The sequence below is a fragment of the Phaseolus vulgaris genome, chromosome 4 (genome assembly GCF_000499845.2).
Source record: "Phaseolus vulgaris cultivar G19833 chromosome 4, P. vulgaris v2.0, whole genome shotgun sequence".
In the NCBI taxonomy this organism is placed as follows: domain Eukaryota; kingdom Viridiplantae; phylum Streptophyta; class Magnoliopsida; order Fabales; family Fabaceae; genus Phaseolus; species Phaseolus vulgaris.
This window is the reverse complement of record NC_023756.2, coordinates 43,556,491-43,579,928: the sequence shown is the minus strand read 5'-3', so window position 1 is coordinate 43,579,928 and position 23,438 is coordinate 43,556,491. Positions and strand designations below refer to the sequence as shown.

General features: G+C 31.3%; 2 protein-coding genes across 2 annotated transcripts; one reads left to right on the top strand and one right to left on the bottom strand.

The window, feature by feature from the left end:
• Positions 1-1,768, top strand: LOC137837806 (probable aquaporin TIP-type alpha). Its single transcript, XM_068646942.1, has 3 exons — positions 1-355; positions 578-828; positions 1,127-1,768. Exons 1-3 carry the CDS (start codon positions 223-225, stop codon positions 1,511-1,513), a joined length of 771 nt encoding a protein of 256 aa, XP_068503043.1. The 5' UTR covers positions 1-222; the 3' UTR covers positions 1,514-1,768.
• A 158-nt stretch (positions 1,769-1,926) lies between these two features.
• LOC137837805 (uncharacterized) lies at positions 1,927-6,780 on the bottom strand. Its single transcript, XM_068646941.1, has 6 exons — positions 6,166-6,780; positions 5,313-5,432; positions 5,140-5,193; positions 3,632-3,789; positions 2,601-2,783; positions 1,927-2,320 (listed from the first exon to the last, which is right to left on the bottom strand). Exons 1-6 carry the CDS (start codon positions 6,571-6,573, stop codon positions 2,095-2,097), a joined length of 1,149 nt encoding a protein of 382 aa, XP_068503042.1. The 5' UTR covers positions 6,574-6,780; the 3' UTR covers positions 1,927-2,094.
• Between the last annotated feature and the right edge of the window lie 16,658 nt (positions 6,781-23,438).

Below are 23,438 nucleotides of genomic sequence, written 5' to 3'. Positions count from 1 at the left end.
AGTTTTCCCTTATAAACTCAATCACTCCACCTTTAGAAGGGCACTCTTTCAGTTCCACCATAGTTTCTCACCTTTCAAATCTCCATTCTGTAAAGAGAAAACCCTTTTTTCTGAAGAAAGAATAATATAGTCTGAGCCGTTCAAGGATCTTTGATCTTGAAAGGCTAGTTGTGTGTGACAACCTTAGTTGTTAGTCCTAAGGTCTTGTAAGAGAGTGAGCTCATGGCAACCCGAAGATATTCTTTTGGAAGGGCTGATGAGGCCACTCATCCAGACTCCATGAGGGCCTCTTTGGCTGAATTTGCTTCTACTTTCATCTTTGTCTTTGCTGGAGAAGGCTCTGGCCTTGCTTTGGGTTTGTACATATTCAAAATCTTGGTTCATATACAAATGTTTTTGAATTGTTTATTGTATGTTTACATGAGCTGACATTACATGTCATGATCTAATCTTCCTTAGCTGAAACCTTTTCAGTTTGGTTAAAGGTGCTACTTAATACATGCATGCTAAGAATATATATGCTGATTTTTTATTGTGTTCTTGTGGGGGTGATTTGTGTGAGTTCTCTTTGTTGCAGTTAAGATTTACCAGGATTCAGCTTTCTCAGCTGGTGAACTGTTAGCACTTGCACTTGCCCATGCATTTGCTCTATTTGCTGCTGTTTCTGCTAGCATGCATGTATCAGGTGGTCATGTCAACCCAGCTGTGACATTCGGTGCTCTCATTGGGGGGAGGATCTCTGTGATCCGTGCAGTATACTACTGGATTGCTCAACTTCTGGGTTCTATAGTGGCTGCCCTTGTGCTCAGGCTTGTCACTAATAACATGGTAAACTGTTTTCTTTGTCAAAAATAACTTCTATAATTTAAGTATGATGTATATAAAGATGTCAAGTGTAGATGTTTATTGTAATTATATATTCTAACTAGAAGATTGTAAAAATGTGGCTTAACCTTGAATAACTATTATAAAAATAAACTCTTTGATTGGATGAAGTTAAAGGATTTTAAAAAGTTGAGAAAGGTCTAATCATATAGATTCAGTGTAATCAATTTAATTTTAAGAGTGACATGATAAAGATTGGATTTTTAATGGAAACTGATATGTTTGTGGTTGCTTGTTGCAGAGGCCATCAGGGTTCCACGTGTCACCAGGTGTTGGAGTTGGACACATGTTTATACTTGAGGTTGTGATGACATTTGGGCTGATGTATACTGTATATGGTACTGCAATAGATCCGAAAAGGGGTGCTGTTAGCAATATTGCACCCTTGGCAATTGGGCTCATTGTTGGTGCAAACATCCTTGTTGGTGGGCCATTTGATGGAGCATGCATGAACCCTGCTCTTGCTTTTGGACCTTCCTTGGTGGGCTGGCAATGGCACCAGCACTGGATCTTCTGGGTGGGTCCACTACTTGGGGCTGCACTGGCAGCACTGGTGTATGAATATGCTGTGATCCCAATTGAACCACCCCCACACCACCACCAACCTTTGGCAACTGAAGATTACTAGTTGCTTCTACCAGTTGTTGCATTTGTGCATCAAAATATGTTACTACTTGCTTTTGGGTATCTAAGTAGAATTGTATGCTTGTGTTTTCCTGTATTTTCTCAACCAACCTTCTCCTTGAGTGGTTACTAGGCTTCTGCATCTGCATTTTTATTTTCTTGTTTTGGGGTCACAACTTCCAAAACCTAGTTAAGTGTGTAGCTGTTGTATTTTATCTTTTACACATTGAATAAAATGTGTGGAACCCTTTGTTGTGTAGCTATGCTGCATCATATTAAATCACTCTGTAGATTACTATTATTCTAAAAGTAACTGATAGACATTTAAGCAGGGAATACTAGTAAAAGGATTGCAAAAGATAATACTAATTTGATTTAGGGTTTAGAACAATACTAATTTGATTTGACACAATTAGATAACAATGCAACCATTCAAGATTTTAGATTTTGGCTTGTGTTAGAGCAACAACTTTCACCTTACAAAAGGACTTGTCTCATTTATTGATTTAATCTAATAACAACACAAAAGAGGAATATCTAATTAACAAAGAAATCCAGCTTTTTAAAGTCACTTCATGGTGAAGACTATACATCTACAGTTTCTGTTTGCTTATAAAATCTGGCAACCCAAGGAGCAAGTTTAGTATTCTGAGGTGTTCTGGGGTTGGCAGAGTAATAATCAGACCAATAGCAAGGGTTGAGTCTATCAGCAAATTTGTTGTCAGCATAAAGGCAAAACGGTAGCCAATTTTCACCTCCATTCATTCTTCTCTTCCTTTCCCTTGGATAAGCTAAGGGTGCCTGAACATACCTGCAATTGTGTCAAAAACCATTTAACAATACAGCAAGTTTACTCATTTTCACTCCAACCAATAATTGTAAGTAAAAAATGACAGGCCAAAACACATTTTTGGTTCTTCCTCTTATTTCAGTTTGATTTTCCTTTGTCCTAAAATGTTTTTGTTATCTTGTTGATTAAATTCATCTTTCCCTTAGCTTTTTGTAATATTTATTTTGATGATAAACTGATTGAAGAACTAATTTGATTTGACACAATTGAAACTTTTAAGTTAAAGAGACTAAAAACACACCTGATACCATCAATAACAGCATCCCAGCAGAAGTGAGTATGACCAAAAACATGACAAGAAGACGCATCCTTCCTTCCCTCAGCCCCATGTATGGATCTTATTCGATCTTCGAGATAGTCTGAACCAATTATCTTTGGAAGCTTGGGATAGAATAACATCCTCTTCTCTGGACAAAGTTCCTGCCTGTGAAACGTGCAACCGTGACCACAATAAATCAACATATTTATCTTTTGAAGTAACACCATCACACAAGTGTTATCGTTTAAGCTGCTCCTCATGCACCAAGAGACTTGTATCATAAACTAATATCACGCATCTTGGTGTTTAATTATGCAAAGCAACGTCACAATTTGTAGCTTGATATCATGCAATCAAGCATTATAGGCCACTTCTCATTAGTTCAGTTTTGCCGAATCCTATAGCTCTGTGCATGCAACAAATAAGGTCGTTGTTATTACCTACATCTTTTCATAGGTAGATAACTGGGTAAAAAGTGTCAAACTATATATCTTCAGCACACAATTGGAAGGTTACATAGCAGAAGTTTTCAGGAGTGAGCTCTCCTTTACATATGCAGGGCGAAATTATACAAGAACAGATGGCTACAGTCAAGCAAAAGATCAAATAACACCATGGACTACATAAGTAGCTGCTACAAAATTTTCGAGTCCAATCATCTAAACTGTTCTACACAATGAGCAGTATCGTGTAATCAGATCATGTGAGATAAATCTATGAACACTTAATCAATTTCTCCAGGAAACCTAAGTTCTATAATGAAAAAACTACAAAAGGGAATTAATTAAAGTTTTTCATGTTGTCAATTAACCACCACAGTGCCACAACATAATTGGTTCCTAGAGAAGTTAGGAAAGAACAAAAAAGGAGTAAAGGACTACTGCATCATCTCTCATAACATGATTAGATAGATTTTCAGACCATGTCAGTTAAAACAGCACATCATACATGCATAGAAACAAATGAGTATACCAGACCAATAAAGCTACAATTTCAATGATAGATTTAACCACCTGGGAACAAAGTGGGAAAAGGTAATAATGTGATCACAGGTCATCTGAACGTCCTTTATCACTTCCATTCGTTCATCATTCATGGCATCAAAATATAAAGCCATATCTCCACTTGAAAGGCCCTCTGGCCACTTGCACGCATAGAAGTCTTTGCATGCCTAAAAAAGGGTACAGATTGCCATTAATATCAATCAAATTGAGAACTACAAAAGAGTTATAACAAAATCATAGCAATAAACATATTTGAATACTGAAATGCTATTAAAGAACAATGTTCCTACCATAATCTGTGCACCTAACCTTGCTCAAAAGTAGGCACAAGTAACTGTAAAAAATAATTTTCCTAATTATATATGTCGGGAACTAAGTCGTATATTAGAGTGACACTTTTAACCCATTGTTAGTTCCATTCATTTCATAAATGCCAAATTGATGGTATCCCTAATACCAAAAAAACCAACACTATTGTCTCCATTTTTTTACTACAACTTCTTACTTCCCCACTGTGAATAACAATCTCTAAAAAAAGTACTAAATGTCACAAAGCACAGGTCAATTTTAACATATGCTGAAATGTAAGTCTTATTTTTAAAGAAGAATGATAGCAGCAAGAATCAAACTCCTGCCTGACCACTTAATTATAGAAGCTTTGGTAACAAGTCAAGGACCAGCTCCCCAAAAGCTAGAGCTTTTAGGTGAAGGTTTAAGATTGATTTTATATCTCTAACAACTTTGTAAGAAGCTTGCATAAGAACAACCACCCTACATTATCTGCATATATATCACCAATCATAGCGTAATACAGCCCTCACAAAACTCTTGACCGATATCTTCCTGGTGCGTTCCTCTGATTTTGTGCTCTATCTTACCAAGTGACTGAATAGTGCATTGACTTAGGCAGCCTTTCCACACACTATCAAAAGCTGAGCTACTCGATTTCGTCTTATCATATGTACCACTAAAAATCTTTGTCTTTACCATGGTCTATATCATGCTTGAATTTCTTCTTGGTTATCCTTTGTTGCTTGCTACTTGGCTTTTTCCAAAAACATATATAGATAATGTCAACCTCGAGAGTGACTCAACATATTGTTTTATCAGAACTTGATTTTGAAATTTCTAGATTCTACCAACTAGCTAATCTCCTTAACCTTACGACCTTAACATAACTTTAGTAATGTTGTGAAGCAACAATCCAAGAATTGAGACAGGTGATGTAAAACTTTCCAACATATTTACACAATAATTACCAAACAATCACAAGCACAGTATTTCACCACCAGGGAACAATTTCAGGGATCGTGATTATATTATATTTTGTTCATTAGTAACACCATATCCATATAGTCAAAATCACATATATGTTTATCAAACAAGACAGCAATTGGCTTCATATCCATTATGCAGATAGTCCTTCTCAATCAAGCACTGTAGGAAATCAAGCGCATGATCAGACCATCAATTAATTTTTTTTAAATGGCTTACTAGGAGTTAAGGAGAATAGTCACCATCTCCAAAGACGGGATGCGAAAGCCTGTTATGTCCTTCTCTTTGTCAAAGCTCTGTCAAAGAAGCAGGTTGAGCATTTAAATAAATTGTCAGTAATGAACACTTTGGATCCAGTCCGACACATGGTATGCAAGATTGAGGAGCTAAAAACTGTCTCTATATAAGTAATCACCTCATGGTACCAAGAGAACAAAGGAATGATTCCTATTTCATCTATAACCATTGGATTTGTCTCCACTCCAATTCTCTTGCATGCATCAAGCAATTTATTCAGCTTTTCAAGAGAATCAACCTGGAAAAATATAGTATGAACTTCATCATTGTAAAACTATTGTAACAAAGATAGAAGGATTCAAAACCTATAAACCCCTGAAATAATGTTCATGGAATAAATGGAATGACATTCCAAAACAAAGTAACAAATCCTTCCCCTTTATTTGTTTACTTTTTGGTGGGGAAAGCTCAAAGGGAAACCATGATCGACTGACACAATGCAGAAAAACAAAGTCACTTGCCTCGAACTCATATTCAGATATTTAGACCGCAGGAATGTTGTGGTTCATTCATTGATCAAGTATAGGGATAACAGCTCATTGTTTAGACCAAAGCATGGCCAAAACCAAATTTAACAAAGAAGCTATAATTCATAATACATAATGTTTAACAAAGTCAAACTAAAGCATCTACTTTCAAATAATGGCTGCATAGCTAATTAAGTTGGCAAAACAATCCCCTTTAGAATTATGCCACGGTTTTCTCCTGAAGCAAGTAACATATCTCCATGGTGCTCAAAGTATAAGCACGGTCATGAACCATGAGAAAAAAGATCGCACTTTCAAAGTAAATAATGTCACAAATAAAGAACCAACCGTCCTTGCCTGACAACAAAACCAGTCATTCATCCCAAAAGTCTCTGTAGTTAGTAAGATAGAGGCATAGAATAATTTTCATTTGTAACAAATAGGATTATCAATCAAACATCATGCACAAACTTGAACCTCGCAATCATAGTACAACGACCTTACATAATTCTGTCCCTCACGGCGGCACCAAAGATCATGGTTTCCAGGAACATAGAAGACATGTTCAAACCTCTCTTTCAAAAGAGACATTGTCACAACAAACATGGAATATGTCTCAGCCACATCACCGGCCACAAGAAGCACATCATTCCTGTTCTTCACACTGGGCAAGCACTCCACCCACTTCAAATTCTCAGCATAGTCAGTGTGCAAGTCAGACACCACAAACACACTCACCCCTTCACTGTTACTGTTCCTCAGAACTGAAGGCACTATCTGAGGCCTTCCAAGGTCACCCTTTTTCATGTGTTTCCCATAACTGCCCCTAACTTTCACTTGTTTAGAGAAATATGCAGTGTGGTGAGGATTGTGATAGAGGGTGAGACATGAAGGGTTAAACCTCACCACCATGGGCACAAAATGCCGACCAAAAATATGAAAAAAAATAAATAAAACCCTTTGATATCCAAATTCGCCAAGGTAAACAAATGGCAAAAGGGTAGTCGTCAATTAGCTCAGAATAGAAAAACCAAGCTCAATTTTGGAACACGAAGAACTACATAGGAAACATCGAACAAAATACCCAAAATCGAAACATCATAATAAACTCACAAAAACAGGACCGCAATTAAATAAATTATTATTATATTATAACATAATATTTTATTTTAAAAATAATAGGTGTAAAGTAGTGTCAAACAAACTTTATAAATATACTCAAAAGCGAAGAAAATCAATTTGATCATGAATTTATGGTCACGTGTAAGATGTGATTATTTAGGATAATTGGTTACCTTTGTTGGAGATTTAACGTGGATATGGGTAAAAATATTATTATGAAATTGAAAAAATGATTTCAGTAATATTATTTAACGATTTTACTATAAAAATAATATTATTAAAGTTGTGTCACTTATATATACGAAGTTGTGTATACTAAATTTGTGTATCGAAATTACAACTTGAGTTTTTTATAATATTTTAAAGCAAAATTATTTATTTATTTTAAATAGAATAATTAATTAAATTTATAAAATATTAAAAATTTGTGACGAAATTTATAAAATATTATAGGAAAAAATTTTAAATCGTCATAATTTTCTATAAAGGAGAGATGTTAAAAATGAGAGTGGAAAAAAATAAGATAAGTAGTGTCATGACCAATAGTAAAAGGAGATTGAGATACAAAATTTATAAAAAAATCAATCATAGGTTTTTTTTAGTATTTTTAAGACATTTTTTTATATATTATGTTTCTTTTATGTTTTAGGTTTAGGGTTTTAATGTCGTTCTTTTAATTAGATTTTTCTTACTAATTCAAATTAATTATTCCAATTTTTTATAAATTTTTCATATTAATAATTTAATTAATTATTCTATTTTTTTAAAATAAAACAATTTTTTTTTTAAATAATTCAGTAAAAACCAAAGTCGTGGATGCATAACTTTTATACTGAAATCAGGTATGGTGATACGATTTTAATAGTAACATTTTTACACTGGAATTGTAGGCCATACACAATTTTACTTAATATTTAAATTCAATTAATAAGCTATGCAACACTTATTTATTATACAAATTTAAGTAAAATCGTATTATGGCACAACTTTTATAAGAATTAAATTTAAACCGAAATCGTATGTATGTGACAAATTTTTTTCATATAAAATTGTGTTAATTAGACAATTTTTTTCAGTAACGTAATAATTTTCTTTTACTCATACCCATAATACATGAAACGAATTGCATCATATCCGTGAAAAAAACCTCATTGGAGTATATTAAATTGGTCCACTACTTTTTGTGGAAAGCAATTCTTTAAAAGCTACCATTTTTCTTATATTTTGTGTAAAGTTGTTGTAGAGTTTAAGTGTTATTAGTAAACCATTTATTTAATTTTAACCAATTAATTAATCATGATTTTTTGAACAAAAAAACTTTCTTTTCGATTTATTTTTATGGACTCACCTCTTAATTCTTATGATTCTCAATTTCTTAAGGTTAGGAATCTCTCCCTTTCAAAACTCTCATGAACAAAGATTGAAACTTTCTTGTTTTCTTATCAATCAATTCAGGGAATTCTCAAAATTTCTGCCTCTAAATGGAAATTTACAAAAAAAAAAACTATTGTAATAAAATTACTATCTTTTGTTTGATATCTGATTTTTCTCTGTGAATCCAGAACAATGCATATTATGTCCATATAATATATACACACGTATATATAAAATGTATTAAAAAAAGTTGCATTATGTAACCCTAAAGAATCAATGAAGTTTAAAACTAAGAAAGGAACTAAACCTCACATTTTCCAACACACTCATAATCAACTTTTCATAATGTAAAAATTATGTTTATGGAAAGCTTATTTCAAAATAAATAGAGGTGGCCAAAATTTTAAGGGGTGTGCAAAAAAAAACTCTCACATTTGTTTCCAACTTTCTCTTTCACTTGAATTTCTTTATATGCATATGTGAGATTCTCTTTCAAGACTATCTTATTGATTATGACCTCCCTAAACTCAACAATATGCCTTACAAAGTGTAGTCTAACATTTATATGTTTGGTCATCTAGTGGTAAATCTAATAATCAACTAGATGTATGAAATTTTGAGTATCATAGTGAATAGTCACACTGTCTTGCACAATATTCAGCTTTTTATCATTAATTTCAACCATAGTGCCTTCTTTATCCCTTCTATGAGTGAAATATACTCGTCCTGGTAGTAGATAAAGTCCCCATTGATTGCAAACTGAATTTTCAACAAACTATATTTGCAATGTAAAAACATACCTAGAAAGTGACTCTCTGGTATCAAAACCCCATGCATAGTTTGTATCTACAAACCCTTCAATAGCACTTTTGTTATGGCTAGATCGTTTATATACCAAACTAGGAAATATTGTTCAGATATCTCAACACCCACTTCAAAAGCGTCCTAGTGAGTATGTTTAGAATCTACCATAAACCTACTAACCATATTAACAACATTTGCAAGATTATGCTACATACCATCTATAAATAATTCTCCCCACTCTATTAACATATGGAATAGTCTTTATCTCCCTTCTACCTTCCTCAAAACTAGAAGCTTGGATAATTGAGAGTTTCGTGTGATGTTCAAAAGGTGTACCCATAGGTTTAGCATGCATCATAGACATCTAAACCACTTTCTTTCTTTCAACATATTAACATTCTAATAAATAATACCCACAACTTATTTTTTTAAAAATAATTTTTGCAATGTATCAACACTAATAAATAATACTCACAACCTAATATTTGAAGATAAGACTATCAACATATCAACACTTTAATAAATAATACCTACAATTTCAATTTTTTAAGATTTTGTGTTAAAGTTGCTATAATGTTGTTGATAAAAAAAAAGATGTTATAATGTAGCTTAGTCATGCTTAAAAAACATTAGAAAAAAAAATTGAGTTGTAGCCTTTACCGTTGTGGGATGAGGTTGATCAAGAACCAATAAAAATTGGAACAACTCAAATTTGAGATTGCAACTGGGATACAAAACTCTTCCCCCCACGCTTCCCAAGAGAGACCAAGGGATATTTCCAATTATATCTTCCAAACAGCTCCTGGAATCATCACTAGACAAATCTTGCGTACATTACTATCCTTTATATCCTTCGCCATATTAGCCAACATATTTGATAGTGTAAAGGTGAAAAAATTTTGCTCAAGGGCGGTGTTGGAGACATCGATGACGTTCAACATTTGAAAAGTTGGATTTTTGTCTAGTTGGGAGAAGAAATAGCGCTTGGAATAGCGAAGCATGCAATGGTTGTACCAAATTACAACCTCTTGAAACGAATTGCACTTTGAGGATATTAGGTGGGTTGCATTGAGGACGCATTTTTCACAGAGCCGAGATGGGAGACCACCTTGGCACATGAAGAGCCCATTCACAATATTCTCCACACCAGATTTTGTATTCCTATTTTAATAAATGAAGACTCGACTTGCAACATAGCTTAAGGAAGTCATAGGGCCAGGGTTTTAATTGAAACAAAATTGATTATATGGGATGAAGCACCAATGATGAATCGAATGTGCCTTGATCCCTTCAGATGCAGGTGTGCCCTTTAAATTCCAAAGAAGACAATTTCCAGTAACTTTATCTATTGCAATGACAATCAATAAGAGCCAAGGTCAATCATTGAAAAAAGTTGGTTTATATCTTCCACGTCCAGTTTTCACACATGGACAATTGTATGTAACTATCTCTAGAGTTAGAACGAAGAAATGATTGAGAGATGAAGATGGGAATGTAACAAACAAGACAAACAAATGTTGTTTACACTAAATTTTTTTGACAATAATTGAAAGCAACACAATTATATGTTACACCTTGAATTACAGTAAATCATATTGTGACATTCAATTTATATTGTGTAAATTGTTGTTTTTTACTATGCACAACCTAATTTTTATTAGAATTGTGTTTTATGCCATAAAAAAATGTTTTATAATTCAATGTAGTTTTTATGATTCATCAGTCAATAATATTGTATAGAATTATTTTAATCACTGATGTTGTTGTACTAAATGTACAAAATAGTTCAATACCCATCTCGCTGAAACAGTAGTATAATTTTTACAATATAATATGATTAAAAACCAATTTTACTTTTTTAAAAACCAATGTTACACTAAAAGATTTATTTATTCATGAGGGTACATTTTTTAGACATGCACCATGCTCTACTTGATTGGATTTATGTATTGCCTTATAAAAGTTTCTCATTTCACAGTAAAATGTATACCTAACCCCTGAAAACTTTTTGAAACTCTTGCCTTTTAAACCTGATGTTTACCCAATGTTCTTTTCTATGGTTGTCTATACTTCTCATTCATAATGGAAAATATAAATTTATTTAGTATGACTGTCATTTCCAAAAACATTGGGTAGACTGCTATAACTTATATTGTTATATTAAATGTGTATAATAGTATTGTTATATAGTAAACCCATTATTTAGAAAAGTATACTACTTTTATATTCCTACTACATAATAAAAGTATATGCTAACTAATTAAGAATAAATTAATTTAATTTTTCAATTATAAAAGATATTTTTTGTTAATTTGAAATTAAATAGATAATTTTCTAATTACATGATAATTAAATAGAAACAAAATACATAAAAATGAGAAATATATATTAAAATGATATTATTATGATGTGCACATGTATGTTCAAATATGCACACGCTCTTTATTTCAAATTTTGTTTATTTTTTTAGATACTGGATATGTGTGAATGCTATTTAACCACTAAAAGATTTATTTATTCATGAGGGTGCATTTTTGAGGCATGCACTATGCTCTGCTAGATTGGATTTATGTGTTGTCTCATAAAAGTTTCTCATTTCTGAGTAAAACGTATACCTAACCCCTAAAGACTTTTTCAAAATCTTGCATTTTAAACTCATTATTTACCCAATGTTCTTTTCTATGGTTCTCTATACTTCTCATTCATAATGGAAAATAGCAATTTATTTAGTATGACTGTCGTTTCCAAAAAATTGCATTCATCATTTCAATACCAAGAAATTAAATTTTTTTTCCTTCTTTTATTGTCATAAAAACTATTAAATATTACTTATTAGTTATTATTTATAAATTGTACACCTTTCAACAATCACACCATAAGTTTGGATTTCTAAAAAGGTTTTGAACTATAATCTCCATCTCTTGTCTATATACTTTGATTTGGTAAACCACTTGAGTGTTTCATTAAGTTTTAAACAAACCAAATGAACAACGCAGACCCAACGAAAATCATAAGCAGGGAAACACTAGGTACATTCAAGACCACCATAGATCATTCAAAGGTATGTTCTCATATTTATTGTCAACCAAATGGTTTCCGAAGGACTTCTCCATATGTTTTTTTCTTTCTTTCCGTTTTAGGGTTAACTATTCTTTTTCTGCATTCTCATATCATTCTTATATTATCGTAGGATGATTTTTTGTGGACTGGACCTTTGGAATAATATTTGGTACGGAACTGAATCCTATATGTACCCTTGTTGATCAAAGAGGAAATATATTCAAGGTAAGTTATAATATGGACCTCCACAATCCCTTGATCGTTTACGGCTGCGATGAAATGCATAACCTGTACACGTTAAAAGAAGGATCTCATCAAATTCTATTTCGTTACGTGGAAGAGAGTTGTTTTGATGTAACAATAGTTGAGGATACGTTGTCTGAAGATATTGTCGTAGATTTCTTTCTAGAGATTGGAAGTCGAAGCTCACTAACGTATCATGTACTTGTGTATTTTACACTAACTATGACTGTTTCCCAGTGCAAAACAAGTCATCTAGTATTTTTTTTTATAATAGACTTTCGTTTTATATATATTAAATATATTAAATGAAAATGTATTTTTTTCACAAATGCAAATATTTAACTTTTTATTGTTGTGTAGGATTTTCCTCTGCCTTTTGTAGGGAACACTCACTTCAGGAGAAGGATAAAATTATTTTTGAGGTAGATGATGAACATACATGGCAACACTTTTGGGTTATCATTATGAAAATGATTTGATTGAAAGTTTATTGTAATATATTTGGGAGTCAGAACTGTTTTTAAATCCTGCATAAATTACAATTATTTATTTATTTATTAATATGGTAATAATACTTCATAAATAATTATACCTTATATTTCTTTCCCGTGCGATGCACGGGTTACTAGCACTAGTTGTTAACAAAGCTGAGAAGGAACGTCACCCCTACACATGAAAAGTCCAAATATAAAGTTCGTTTTATCGAGGGACTGTGTTGTTGTAGAATCAGTTGATGTCGTTGGCGTTATTTGATAAGGACGAGAGTAGGGTCTTGAGATTGGATTGGAAGGTGTTGTCATCTATAGTGTTGCCTTGGGAGCAACTCTGGTATAGATAGATAAGGTCAAAAATGTGTTGTGCCAGAGTAGTTGCAAAATTAAGGAAGCTAAAAAGGAAGGACAATGATGGTTTGACAACTCCAAGAGTTGTATACAACTCTTGATGTGATATGTTTAGAAATAAATATATATAATAAATGGTTTTGTGCGACCAAAATTATTCTCGCTCCGTGCTATTGGAAATATTATCACTTCGTGCGATTGGAATTATTATCGCCACATGCGATCAAAATTATTATCGCCCAGTGCAATCAGAAATATTATCGCCCTGTGCGATCAGAATTACTATCACTTCGTGCGACCAGAATAAATTATGATCACCCCGCGTGACCAAAAAATATTATCGCCCTATGTGATCAGAATTATTATCGCCCCATGCGATTATAATTGTTATCGCACTGTGCGAGCAAAAATATATCATCCCGTGCGATCATAATTATTATCACCCTGCGGGACCAATAAAAACATTATCATCCCATGCGATCAAAAAAATATTACAACAAGCCATGGATGTCCTCACTGGCTCTAGGATCATGTTAAAATATTAACATTCTGATAAATATTACCCACAACTTAATTTTTTAAAATAAAATTGTCAACATATCAAGACTCTAATAAATAATACTCACAACACAATTTTTTAAGATAAGAGTATCAACACTTTAATAAATAATACCTACAATTTCAATTTTTTAAGATTTTGTGTTAAAGATGTTATAATGTTACTCATAACAAAAAAAGGATGGTATAATGTAGCCTAGTCATGATTAAAATACATTAGAAAAAAAATATTGAGTTGTAGCATTTACTATTATGGGATGCTGGAGAAGGATCACTGGACGTTGGCCGTTGAGGTTTGTCAGGAACCCAGAAAAATTGGAACAATTCAAATTTTATATTGTAACTGGGATACAAAACTCTTTCCCTCATGCTTCCCAAGAGAGACCAAGGGATATTTCCAATTATATCTTCCACAAAGCTCTTACAATCATCACTAAACAAATCTTGCGTACATTGGCTAAGTGCATAAAGGGTTTGTAAAGAATTCAATTTCGACGATTTTATCAAATATCTCTCATCACTATCCTTTGTCTCCTTCACCAGATTAGCCAACTTCTTTGATAGTGTAAAGGTGAAGAACTTTTGCTCAGGGGTGGTGCTGGAGACAACGATGGCGTTCAACATGTGAAAAGATGGACTTTTTTGCACTTGGGAGAAGAAATAGCGATTGGAATAGCGAAGCATGCAGTGGTTGTACCAAATTATAGTCTCTTGAAACGAATTGCACTTTGAGGATATTAAGTGGGTTGCATTGAGGACACATTTTTCACAGAGCCGAGATGGGAGACCACCTTGGCACATGAAGAGCCATTCATAGTATTCTTTGCACCGCCCTTATTAGAGATTTTTCCATTGGTGGCATTGGAAGACATGTAAGAGAAGAGGGTCTCTAGACACATTTTTGAAAGTGTTGTCAATAGTTATATTAGTTGAGCAACTGTGGTTTAAATAATTTGGATCTTCTGAAAATCTTGAATCTACATATCCAAATTTTGATGCAGGAACCCACGTTGGTGTAGAAGTAATACTATTCAAGCGATAGAAATGGTAGAGTTCATACCTAACAATACAACTTATATACAGAATTTTCCCTCCTTGATTCCCTTGGCAGAACCATGGAAGGTCGCCTATCATTCCACTCACACACCTCATGCAATCACTAGGTGACAGGTTTAGAGTACACTGAGCTAGACAATAAACTCTCTGAAGTCTAGAAATATTTGCTTCCCTTGTTGCAAACTTTTTATCAATAGCAGCAACATCTGCAGTTTTGTTCATGACCTAGAACAATAAATGCATGAAACTATCCGGGTTTGAGATATTAGCAGTGTTAATCACGTCAACCTAGGTTCGATGGACATAGTATAGAAGAACAAGGTGTTGGAGGAACGACTGGTGCACTCATAGTACCAAATGACAACTTACTTGACCAATGGGCAATCTAAGGATAATTGGCAAGTTTCATTTCGGACACATTGTTGTGAAAGTTGAGAAGGGACATCACCCCTGCACAGAAAAAGTCTGAGGAGTTTTATCGAGGGACTGTGTTGTTGTAGAACTAAATATATGTAATAAATGGTCCCGTGTAACCAGAATTATTCTCGCCCCGTGCGACCAGAATTATTCTCGCCTCGTGCGATTAGAATTATTATCGCCACCTGCTATCAGAACTATTATCACCCCGCACGACCAAAAAGATATTATCGTCCCGCGTGACTAGAATAAATTATTATCGCCTCGCGCGACCAGAAAAATATTATCGTCCCATGCGATCAGAAAAATATTATCCCCCTGTGCGATTAGAAAAATATTATCACCTCGTGCGATTAGTATTATTATCGCCCCGTGCGATCAGAATTATTATCAGCCTGTGCGATCAGAATTATTATCGTCCTGTGCGAGGAGATTAGCCAACATATTTGATAGTGAACGGTGAAGAACTTTAGCTCAGGGGCGGTGCTGGAGACACCTTCTGCAATCACTGGGTGACAGGTCCGTAGTACACTGAGCAAGACAATAAACTCTTTGAAGTCCATTAATATTTGTTTCCGTTGTTGCAAACTTTTTTATCAAATGTAGCAACAATAACATTTGCAATTTCGTTCATGACCTGAAAAAATAAATGTATGAAACTTTCCGGGTTTGAGATATTAACAGTGTTGATCACGGTCAGCCTAGGTCCGATGGACACAGTAGAGAAGAACGAGGTGTTGGAATAACAAACGGTACCAAATCATAGATTGCTTCGCCAACAGGAAATTTGAAGATAATTGGCAGTTTGCATTTTGGATACATTGTTGACAAAGCTGAGAATTCCAAAGACAGATTCCGAGGAGTTTTATCGAGGGACTGTGTTGTTGTAGAATCTATTGTTGTCGGTGGCGTTATTTGATAAGGAGGAGAGTACGAACTTGAGATTGGATTGGAAGGTGTTGCCATCTGTAGTGTTGCCCCGGGAGTAAGTCTGGTATAGATAGGTAGGGTCAGAAATGTGTTGTGCCTGAGTATTTGCAAAACTGAGGAAGCTAATAAGGAAGGAAAATGATGGTTTGACAACTCCAAGAGCTTTTTTTTTTTTTTTTATCAGCAAATAATGAAATTAAATTAAAAGGGATACAATAGGGGTATCCTAACCCTTTTACACAAACCAAATACTAGATTAAGAGTTCTCTAAACAATTGAGACACCCTAAAAGCAAAAGAAAAATGTTGTTTGCTGCATAATACACCAACAAGCACCCTGCCTCGGAAAAACTATATAAAAACTTACAATCTGCTACTTTTGAGACACCAAAACCTACCAAAAGTTAGAAACCTCCCTCTTGATGTTGACATTCATTTGGCTTCAATTCACTTTAGAATCAAGGCACTCACCTTCCATATGGCCACAATACACAAGGCTACGTTTGCTCCAGACCTGACTCAATCAACATAAGCTATAAGGACAACCCTTCCTCCAGATCTTCTTCCTTGTCAGACCTTGCATAGACAGTTCCTCTGCTAACAAAGCTGCTCAGCCCCTCATAAGACCATTACTCTTCACTTCTTCTTCATTGGCCATTTGATTGACTCGATGGCAAGACACCTGCATCTCCCTCTCCTTCACCACACCATCCTTTACTTCATGATATCTAAGAGCAACTAAGTATCCCGAACTCCAAGAGTTGTATACAACTTTTGATGTAATGGGTTTTGAAATATATATATATATATATATATAATAAATGGTTCTATGCGACCATAATTATTCTTGCTCCGTGCGATCAGAATTATTATCGCCACTTGCGATTAGAATTATTATCGCCCAGTGCAATCAGAAATATTATCGCCTTGTGCGATCAGAATTATTATCACCTCGCACGACTAGAGTAAATTATTATCGCCCCGCTTGACTAGAAAAATATTATCACCCTATGTGATTAGAATTATTATCTCCCCATGCGAGCAAAATTATTATCATCCTGTGAAATCAGAATTATTATCGCCCTGCGCGACTAGAAAAACATTATCGCCCCGTGCGATCAAAAAAATATTATAGGAAGTCATGGATGTCCTCACTGGCTCTAGGATCATGTGAACATATTAACATTCTAATAGACAATACTCAACTTAATTTTTTAAAATAAAATTGTCAACTTATCAACACTCTAATAAATAATACCCACACCCTAATTTTTGAGATAAGACTATTAACATATCAACGCTATAATAAATAATACCTACAATTTCAATTTTTTAAGATTTTGTGTTAAAGATGTTATAATGTTGCTGATAAAAATAAAAAAGATGTTATAATGTAGCCTGGTCATGATTAATAAAACATTAGAAAAAAAACATTGAGTTGTAGCCTTTACCATTATGGGATGATGGAGAAGGATCACCGAACATTGGCCGTTAAGGTTGGTCAGTAACCTAGAAAAATTGGAACAATTCAAATTTGAGATTGCAACTCGAATACAAAACACTTTCCCCCATGCTTTACAAGAGATACCAAGGGATATTTCTAATTATATCTTCCAAACAGCTCCTACAATCATCACTAGACAAATCCTGCGTACATTGGCTAAGTGCATAAAGGGTTTGTAAATCATTCAATTTCGATGATTTTATTAGATATCTCTCATCACTATCCTTTGTTTTCTTCGCCAGATTAGCCAACATATTTGATAGCGTAAAGGTAAAGAACTTTTGCTCATGGGCGGTGTTGAGTAGTTGCAAAATTGAGGAAGCTAACAAGGAAGGAAAATTATGGTTTGACAACTCCAAGAGTTGTATAAAACTCTTGATGTGATCGGTTTAGAAATAAATAGTGAGCACCTAAATGAGATTTCACGCTCATTAGTGAGCACCTAAATGACCATTACGGAACATAACGGATCGAAATTGGATTAACTTTGTTCGCATAAGTGATGAGTATGAAAGAGGAGTAGAAGAATTTATACAATTTGCGCAACATAATGCTAATAATAGTGGTCATCTATGCGTTAGTTGTTTGAACGGAAGGAGACTGGATGTTAACAAAATCAGGGAGCACCTTTTATGTGATGGGTTTCTTCGATCTTATACAACTTGGACATGGCATGATGAATTATTAAATTTACCAAGTGTTTCCATATCCGAACAATATGTGGGTTGCACCATGTATGATGTAGTATATGGTGAAGATGATGATGATCAATTGGAGGACATGATTCTTGATGTTGGAGCTGAGTCTTTTGCAGAAGTGCAAAGATATAAAAGTATGTCAACCGATACAAAGATTTCATTGTATCCTAGATCAACTAACTTCAAACAGTTGTTAGCAGTGTTAAGATTGATGAATGAGTTTATAATATCTATGAAGTTTTTTATTTCATAATTCATTATAAAAAGTTGGCAAGAAACTAATCTAGGTTATATTTGATTTGGAACTCAAATGAATGTCAAGTTTAAGGTTTTCTTTTTATATGCTATAAACTTTTAGTGCCTCATTCATTTTGGAATGAACTTTTCATAATGTAAAAAATATGTTTATGGAAAACTTATTTTAAAATAAATAGAGGTGACCAAAATTTTAAGGGGTGCGCAAAGAAAAACTCTCACATTTGTTACCAACTTTCTCTCTCACTTGTAGTATTTCTTTATCTGGGCTTGAGAATTTGTTGCCCAATAACAAGAACCTCCATAATTTCTAACTTCACCTCCATAACTTTAAAATGAGCCTTTTATCTTTTATAAATGTAACTTTTGTATTACATGATCCGGAGATCTTCTACCATAAGTTTTTCAAAATATATAAAATACAATGTAGAACAAGTTTTTTAAAATATAATTTTTAGAACAAACTTTCCTGAATAAATTTTCAACAATATATAAGATGTGTTTCAAAACTGAAATAAAACTTTTCATAACATATAATTTCCAAAACGAGTTTTCCGAAACAATTCTGTTTCTCTCATAAGAGTGCAACAAAGATGAAAAATGAAGGTGTAGATGATGGCGGCAGCGGCAAAATGTGCAACGATGAAGGATATTTTAGTGTTTCTCCTCTTGGTATTCAGGTATAGTTAGTAATTATGGGGTTCAGAAAGCAAAAGCCCCTTTATTTTTATGGCGTGTGTTGAAACTATTGTGAATTGGACCCACTTTTTTTAAAAAATTTCATAGTACTTTTTCCTGCACGCTACATTTTTCTTCCTACACCCCTACAATTTTCTAAATCCCAAAATTGGCTTTGACTTTTTATTTGAAAAAGAACACCGTGGTTACTGGAAATCAGGATCTGGGAGTGTACTACGAATTCATCAATCCGGAACTGAATCATTTTTTTTCCGGATGAGGGGGTGTTCCAAAAGCAAATTTTGCATAAATTATTGATTTTTGGATTGCTGAATCCAAAAGCCTAATTCTATTACGGATTGATGGATCCATAATGATTTTTTTTTAATTATGAATTTCTTAATCCGGAATGCATATTTCTGTTACGGATTAGTGAATCCGAAATGCTTTTTTTGAATGATGATTTTTTAATGTGAAATGCATATTTTTGAATTATGAATTGATGAATCCAAAATTTTATGGGAAGTGTCAATTCAAAAAATTTCTGGATTCCATAATCTGGAATGAAAAAAAAATACAGTTAAAGTGCATTTTAGGGTTTTTGAAAAATAATAGAATAATTTGGTCTTTGCATACCATTATGAAGATGCAGGAAGAAAAATGTAGGGGTGCAGGAAGAAACGGCCTTCTTAGTATATGAGACAAAACTATTTATATAAAATATGAGAGAAAGAAAATAAATATAAGCCTCGTATGCATATTTTATTATATATTTTAGATGTGATAGTAGGTAAAACATTTCAACATGAATGGTGGATGCAATTTAGTTTCATATGTTTATAAATTCACATTCTTATATTATTAAACCTTTTTCTCTCTCTTTTCTTTAATATACTATTATTATAAAGGTATACGGGTTTGAGCATTCTAAGTATTTCCTTTTTATTTATTTTTTATCCATAAAAAAATATTATAAAGTAAAAATATCAATGATATCACATTAATTTGCTATATTCTTCAAGGAAACATTAATTTGCTACCTTCTTTAAAGAAAGTTGAATTTAACAAAAGAGTTCATTCTTCAAAATAAAATAAAAAATTAAAATTTTTGTAAAATACATTTTTTGTTTAATATTTAATTATGTCTTAAAGAGAATTGTCTTGAACTTTATGTATACATATATATCAAATATTTATATGTTTAATCTTGTATAACAAGTCTCTTTAAAATTATATAAATAAGCACGATTTTTTTAGCAGGAAAGAAAATAAATAAAGCTAACAATTTAAAATATAATTTTCTATATTAGTTATGACCATATTATCATATAAAACATCATTTCTTTATATTTAGAAAGAAATGGACATACAAATTACTATATCAATACTTTAATTAATATAAAAGGTTTGAATGATTGATTTTTTTTTATGTTGGTGTGTTCATGTTAATCTATTATTTTTCTTTTTTTAAATAGATTTAACACTTCCATCAAAATTATGTTTTATGAAAAATATAATAAAAATTCTATAAAAATAATAATGTTTATTTTTGTATTTTCATTATCTAAAGAAATATTTTAATAGTTATAAAAAGTCAAGTTTAATTTTTGTATTTTCATTATCAAAAGAAATATTCTAATAGTTATATACAAGTAAAGTTTAATTATTTTCACCTTAGTAAAATTAACTGTTTTTTTGTAAGTTTAGTAATTCTTGTCTTCAGCTAAATTGAAAAACCTTATAGTTGCTAATTTAATTAAAAGAACTTCCCAATTTTCTTCAATTAAATTGCCCTCGGTTAGAACCGTACCTAATAATCTTCAATCCATAGTGAAATTGATTTTTTTTTTAACCTAAATTTTAGAAATTAAAGATACCAATTTTTTTAAAGAAACACATTATTACAATAAAATTATTAAACAAAAATTAATTTTAAAGACAAAAAATAATTAATCACTATATTAACTAAATTAAATATTATTTTAAAAATAAAAAATTATTCATATTTAATTTTTTTTTTTTTAATTTATAAATTAGTTTTTAAATTGGTATGTAAATTAACTAATTGATATTTAATTAGTCATTAAGATTTAGTTATCAATACTAAAATCTAAAATAGTCAATAATTAATTAAATATCATTTTAGAAAGTAATTTATAAATTTAAAAATTATTTTAAATAATAATATTTTTTAGTTTATAAAAATATTTAATTTAATCATGATTAATTATTTTTTTGTTTTTAAAAATAGTTTTTATTTAATAATTTTGTGTTTTTAGAATGATGGAAAAATATTTTAATGTAAAGTTAAAGGAAACAAAGTGTAATCACAAAAGAAACAAATGCAACCCGTAAATTAACAAATAAAAATAAGTTTAACTTGAATAATAAATTAAAAAAACAAATTAAAGCATGAGGTCAAGGACATCAATTCAGAAACATACCTTGTTAATATTTACATTTAAGTTTAATCTAATATAAATTTATAAGAGAAAGTTTATTTTATTTATTTATATACAATCTTTAACAATTTATATATATAAAATATACTGAAGTACGTAAAATTTTTAAAATTAAGAAATATAAGGATAAGGATCTATATATTATATAATTATGAATTGTATAAATTAATAATAAAGATTTATGTGCATAAGTATGTATTAGATTTTTTTTAAAAAAAATATGTTTTTTTATGACTGGTTCAAAATAATTTGTTTCTTATTTTTATAATCATAATAAAAATTTATACAATAAATTTGAGTTTTTAAAATATTAATGTATTTCTAATTTTTAAAATTATGTTAGAACTACTAAAATTGTCAGAAATCCAACAAATATTTTTTGAACGTGTTTTACGAATATCAATGTATGATACATATATCCAACATGAACACACCATTTAAGAGGAGTGTTTGAGCCTCATATATAAATCCTCAATTTTCATTCCTGGCAGTTAAAATTTATGTACAAAATTAACATTTATTTGTTGTTTCAATCATACAAGACATGAAAAAGTCCAGGGATCTACCGATAGTGTCATTATTTTTATAATAGCTCAAAAATACGAGTTTCCGTATTAAAAGAATATAATTGTAAAAAGTATAATAAATAAATATATTTATAGAAAAAGAGTGATTAATTGTAAGTTGAATATGTATTTTTCACACAATAAACTATTTAATTTAATAAAAGGTAAAATAATTTATATTAAATGTTATATCCTTTTTATATAAAAGTGAATTTTCAATTTGAGCCATTTTGTCACGAAGTTGTGTTTTTAATTATTTGATTTGAAGTGATATGATTTCTTGTGTTCATCTATATTCAGAATACATATAGGATACAGCAAAGCAAATTGAGAATGGTGGTTAAGTGGGCCAGTTTTTAAGCTTTATTTAAAAAAATGGATAACTTTTTTTTAAAAATAAATAAATAATTTTTTAAAGTTTGTAATTGATCTATCAAAACTTTGTGGATAAATGTACCAGATGTTTCAACTAAAGAATAATTTGAGAAAATGAAAAACTTATCAGTATTTTTAAAAAATATTTCCTTTTCTTTAATTTATTAGGATATAAATTATAATTCATTAAACAAAAAATTACCAAATTAAATTATTTATTTATTTCAGTTAATTGTTTGTATACTTTTTTTCTGAAAGTTTTGTTTCAAAGTCTACGAGTTTAATTAGATAGGTAAATTTTCTATAATCATGTGGATTTGAAAATATTAATAATACTTATTTATATGTTACATAGAAATTACAATTTTATTTATAATTTTGAGAATGAGAGACAAAATAATATATTTAAACTAAATTTAATTTTAATGTTTAATATTTATATTAAAGTTACTAAAACTTATTCTTTTAACAATTTTTTTATATATACATCTGTCACTATAAAAAATAATTAAATAAAATTTAATTTTAAAAACTAAAATAATTAATTATTATTTGACTAAATTAAAAATTGTCTTATAAATTATATTTTTTTATAAATAAAATAATTTTATTATTAATAAAAATTATTTTTTATTGGTATCTAACAGTTAGTTATTAAGATTTTGTGCAGTGATAATTTGACACTAAATATTCCAAATGACACCCATCTTATACTTTATTATTTTACAAAAATATCCCTAATTCAACACTTAAAAGAATGTGTAATCTAAAGCAAAGAAAAAATGGGTGTGAAAAAATCATTTTTCTAATATTTTTGTTACTTTATTAATTAGG

Excerpts from the sequence above, each read along its gene's own strand:
- LOC137837805 (XM_068646941.1), bottom strand. The coding sequence starts at position 6,573 with ATGGTGGTGAGGTTTAACCCTTCATGTCTCACCCTCTATCACAATCCT. Across the intron at positions 5,433-6,165 it reads GCCGTGAGGGACAGAATTAT|GTTGATTCTCTTGAAAAGCT; the intron begins GTAAGGTCGTTG and ends ATATTTTTCCAG. Across the intron at positions 2,784-3,631 it reads TTTTCCCACTTTGTTCCCAG|GCAGGAACTTTGTCCAGAGA; the intron begins GTGGTTAAATCT and ends CACGTTTCACAG.
- LOC137837806 (XM_068646942.1), top strand. The coding sequence starts at position 223 with ATGGCAACCCGAAGATATTCTTTTGGAAGGGCTGATGAGGCCACTCAT. Across the intron at positions 356-577 it reads AGGCTCTGGCCTTGCTTTGG|TTAAGATTTACCAGGATTCA; the intron begins GTTTGTACATAT and ends TCTTTGTTGCAG. Across the intron at positions 829-1,126 it reads GGCTTGTCACTAATAACATG|AGGCCATCAGGGTTCCACGT; the intron begins GTAAACTGTTTT and ends TGCTTGTTGCAG.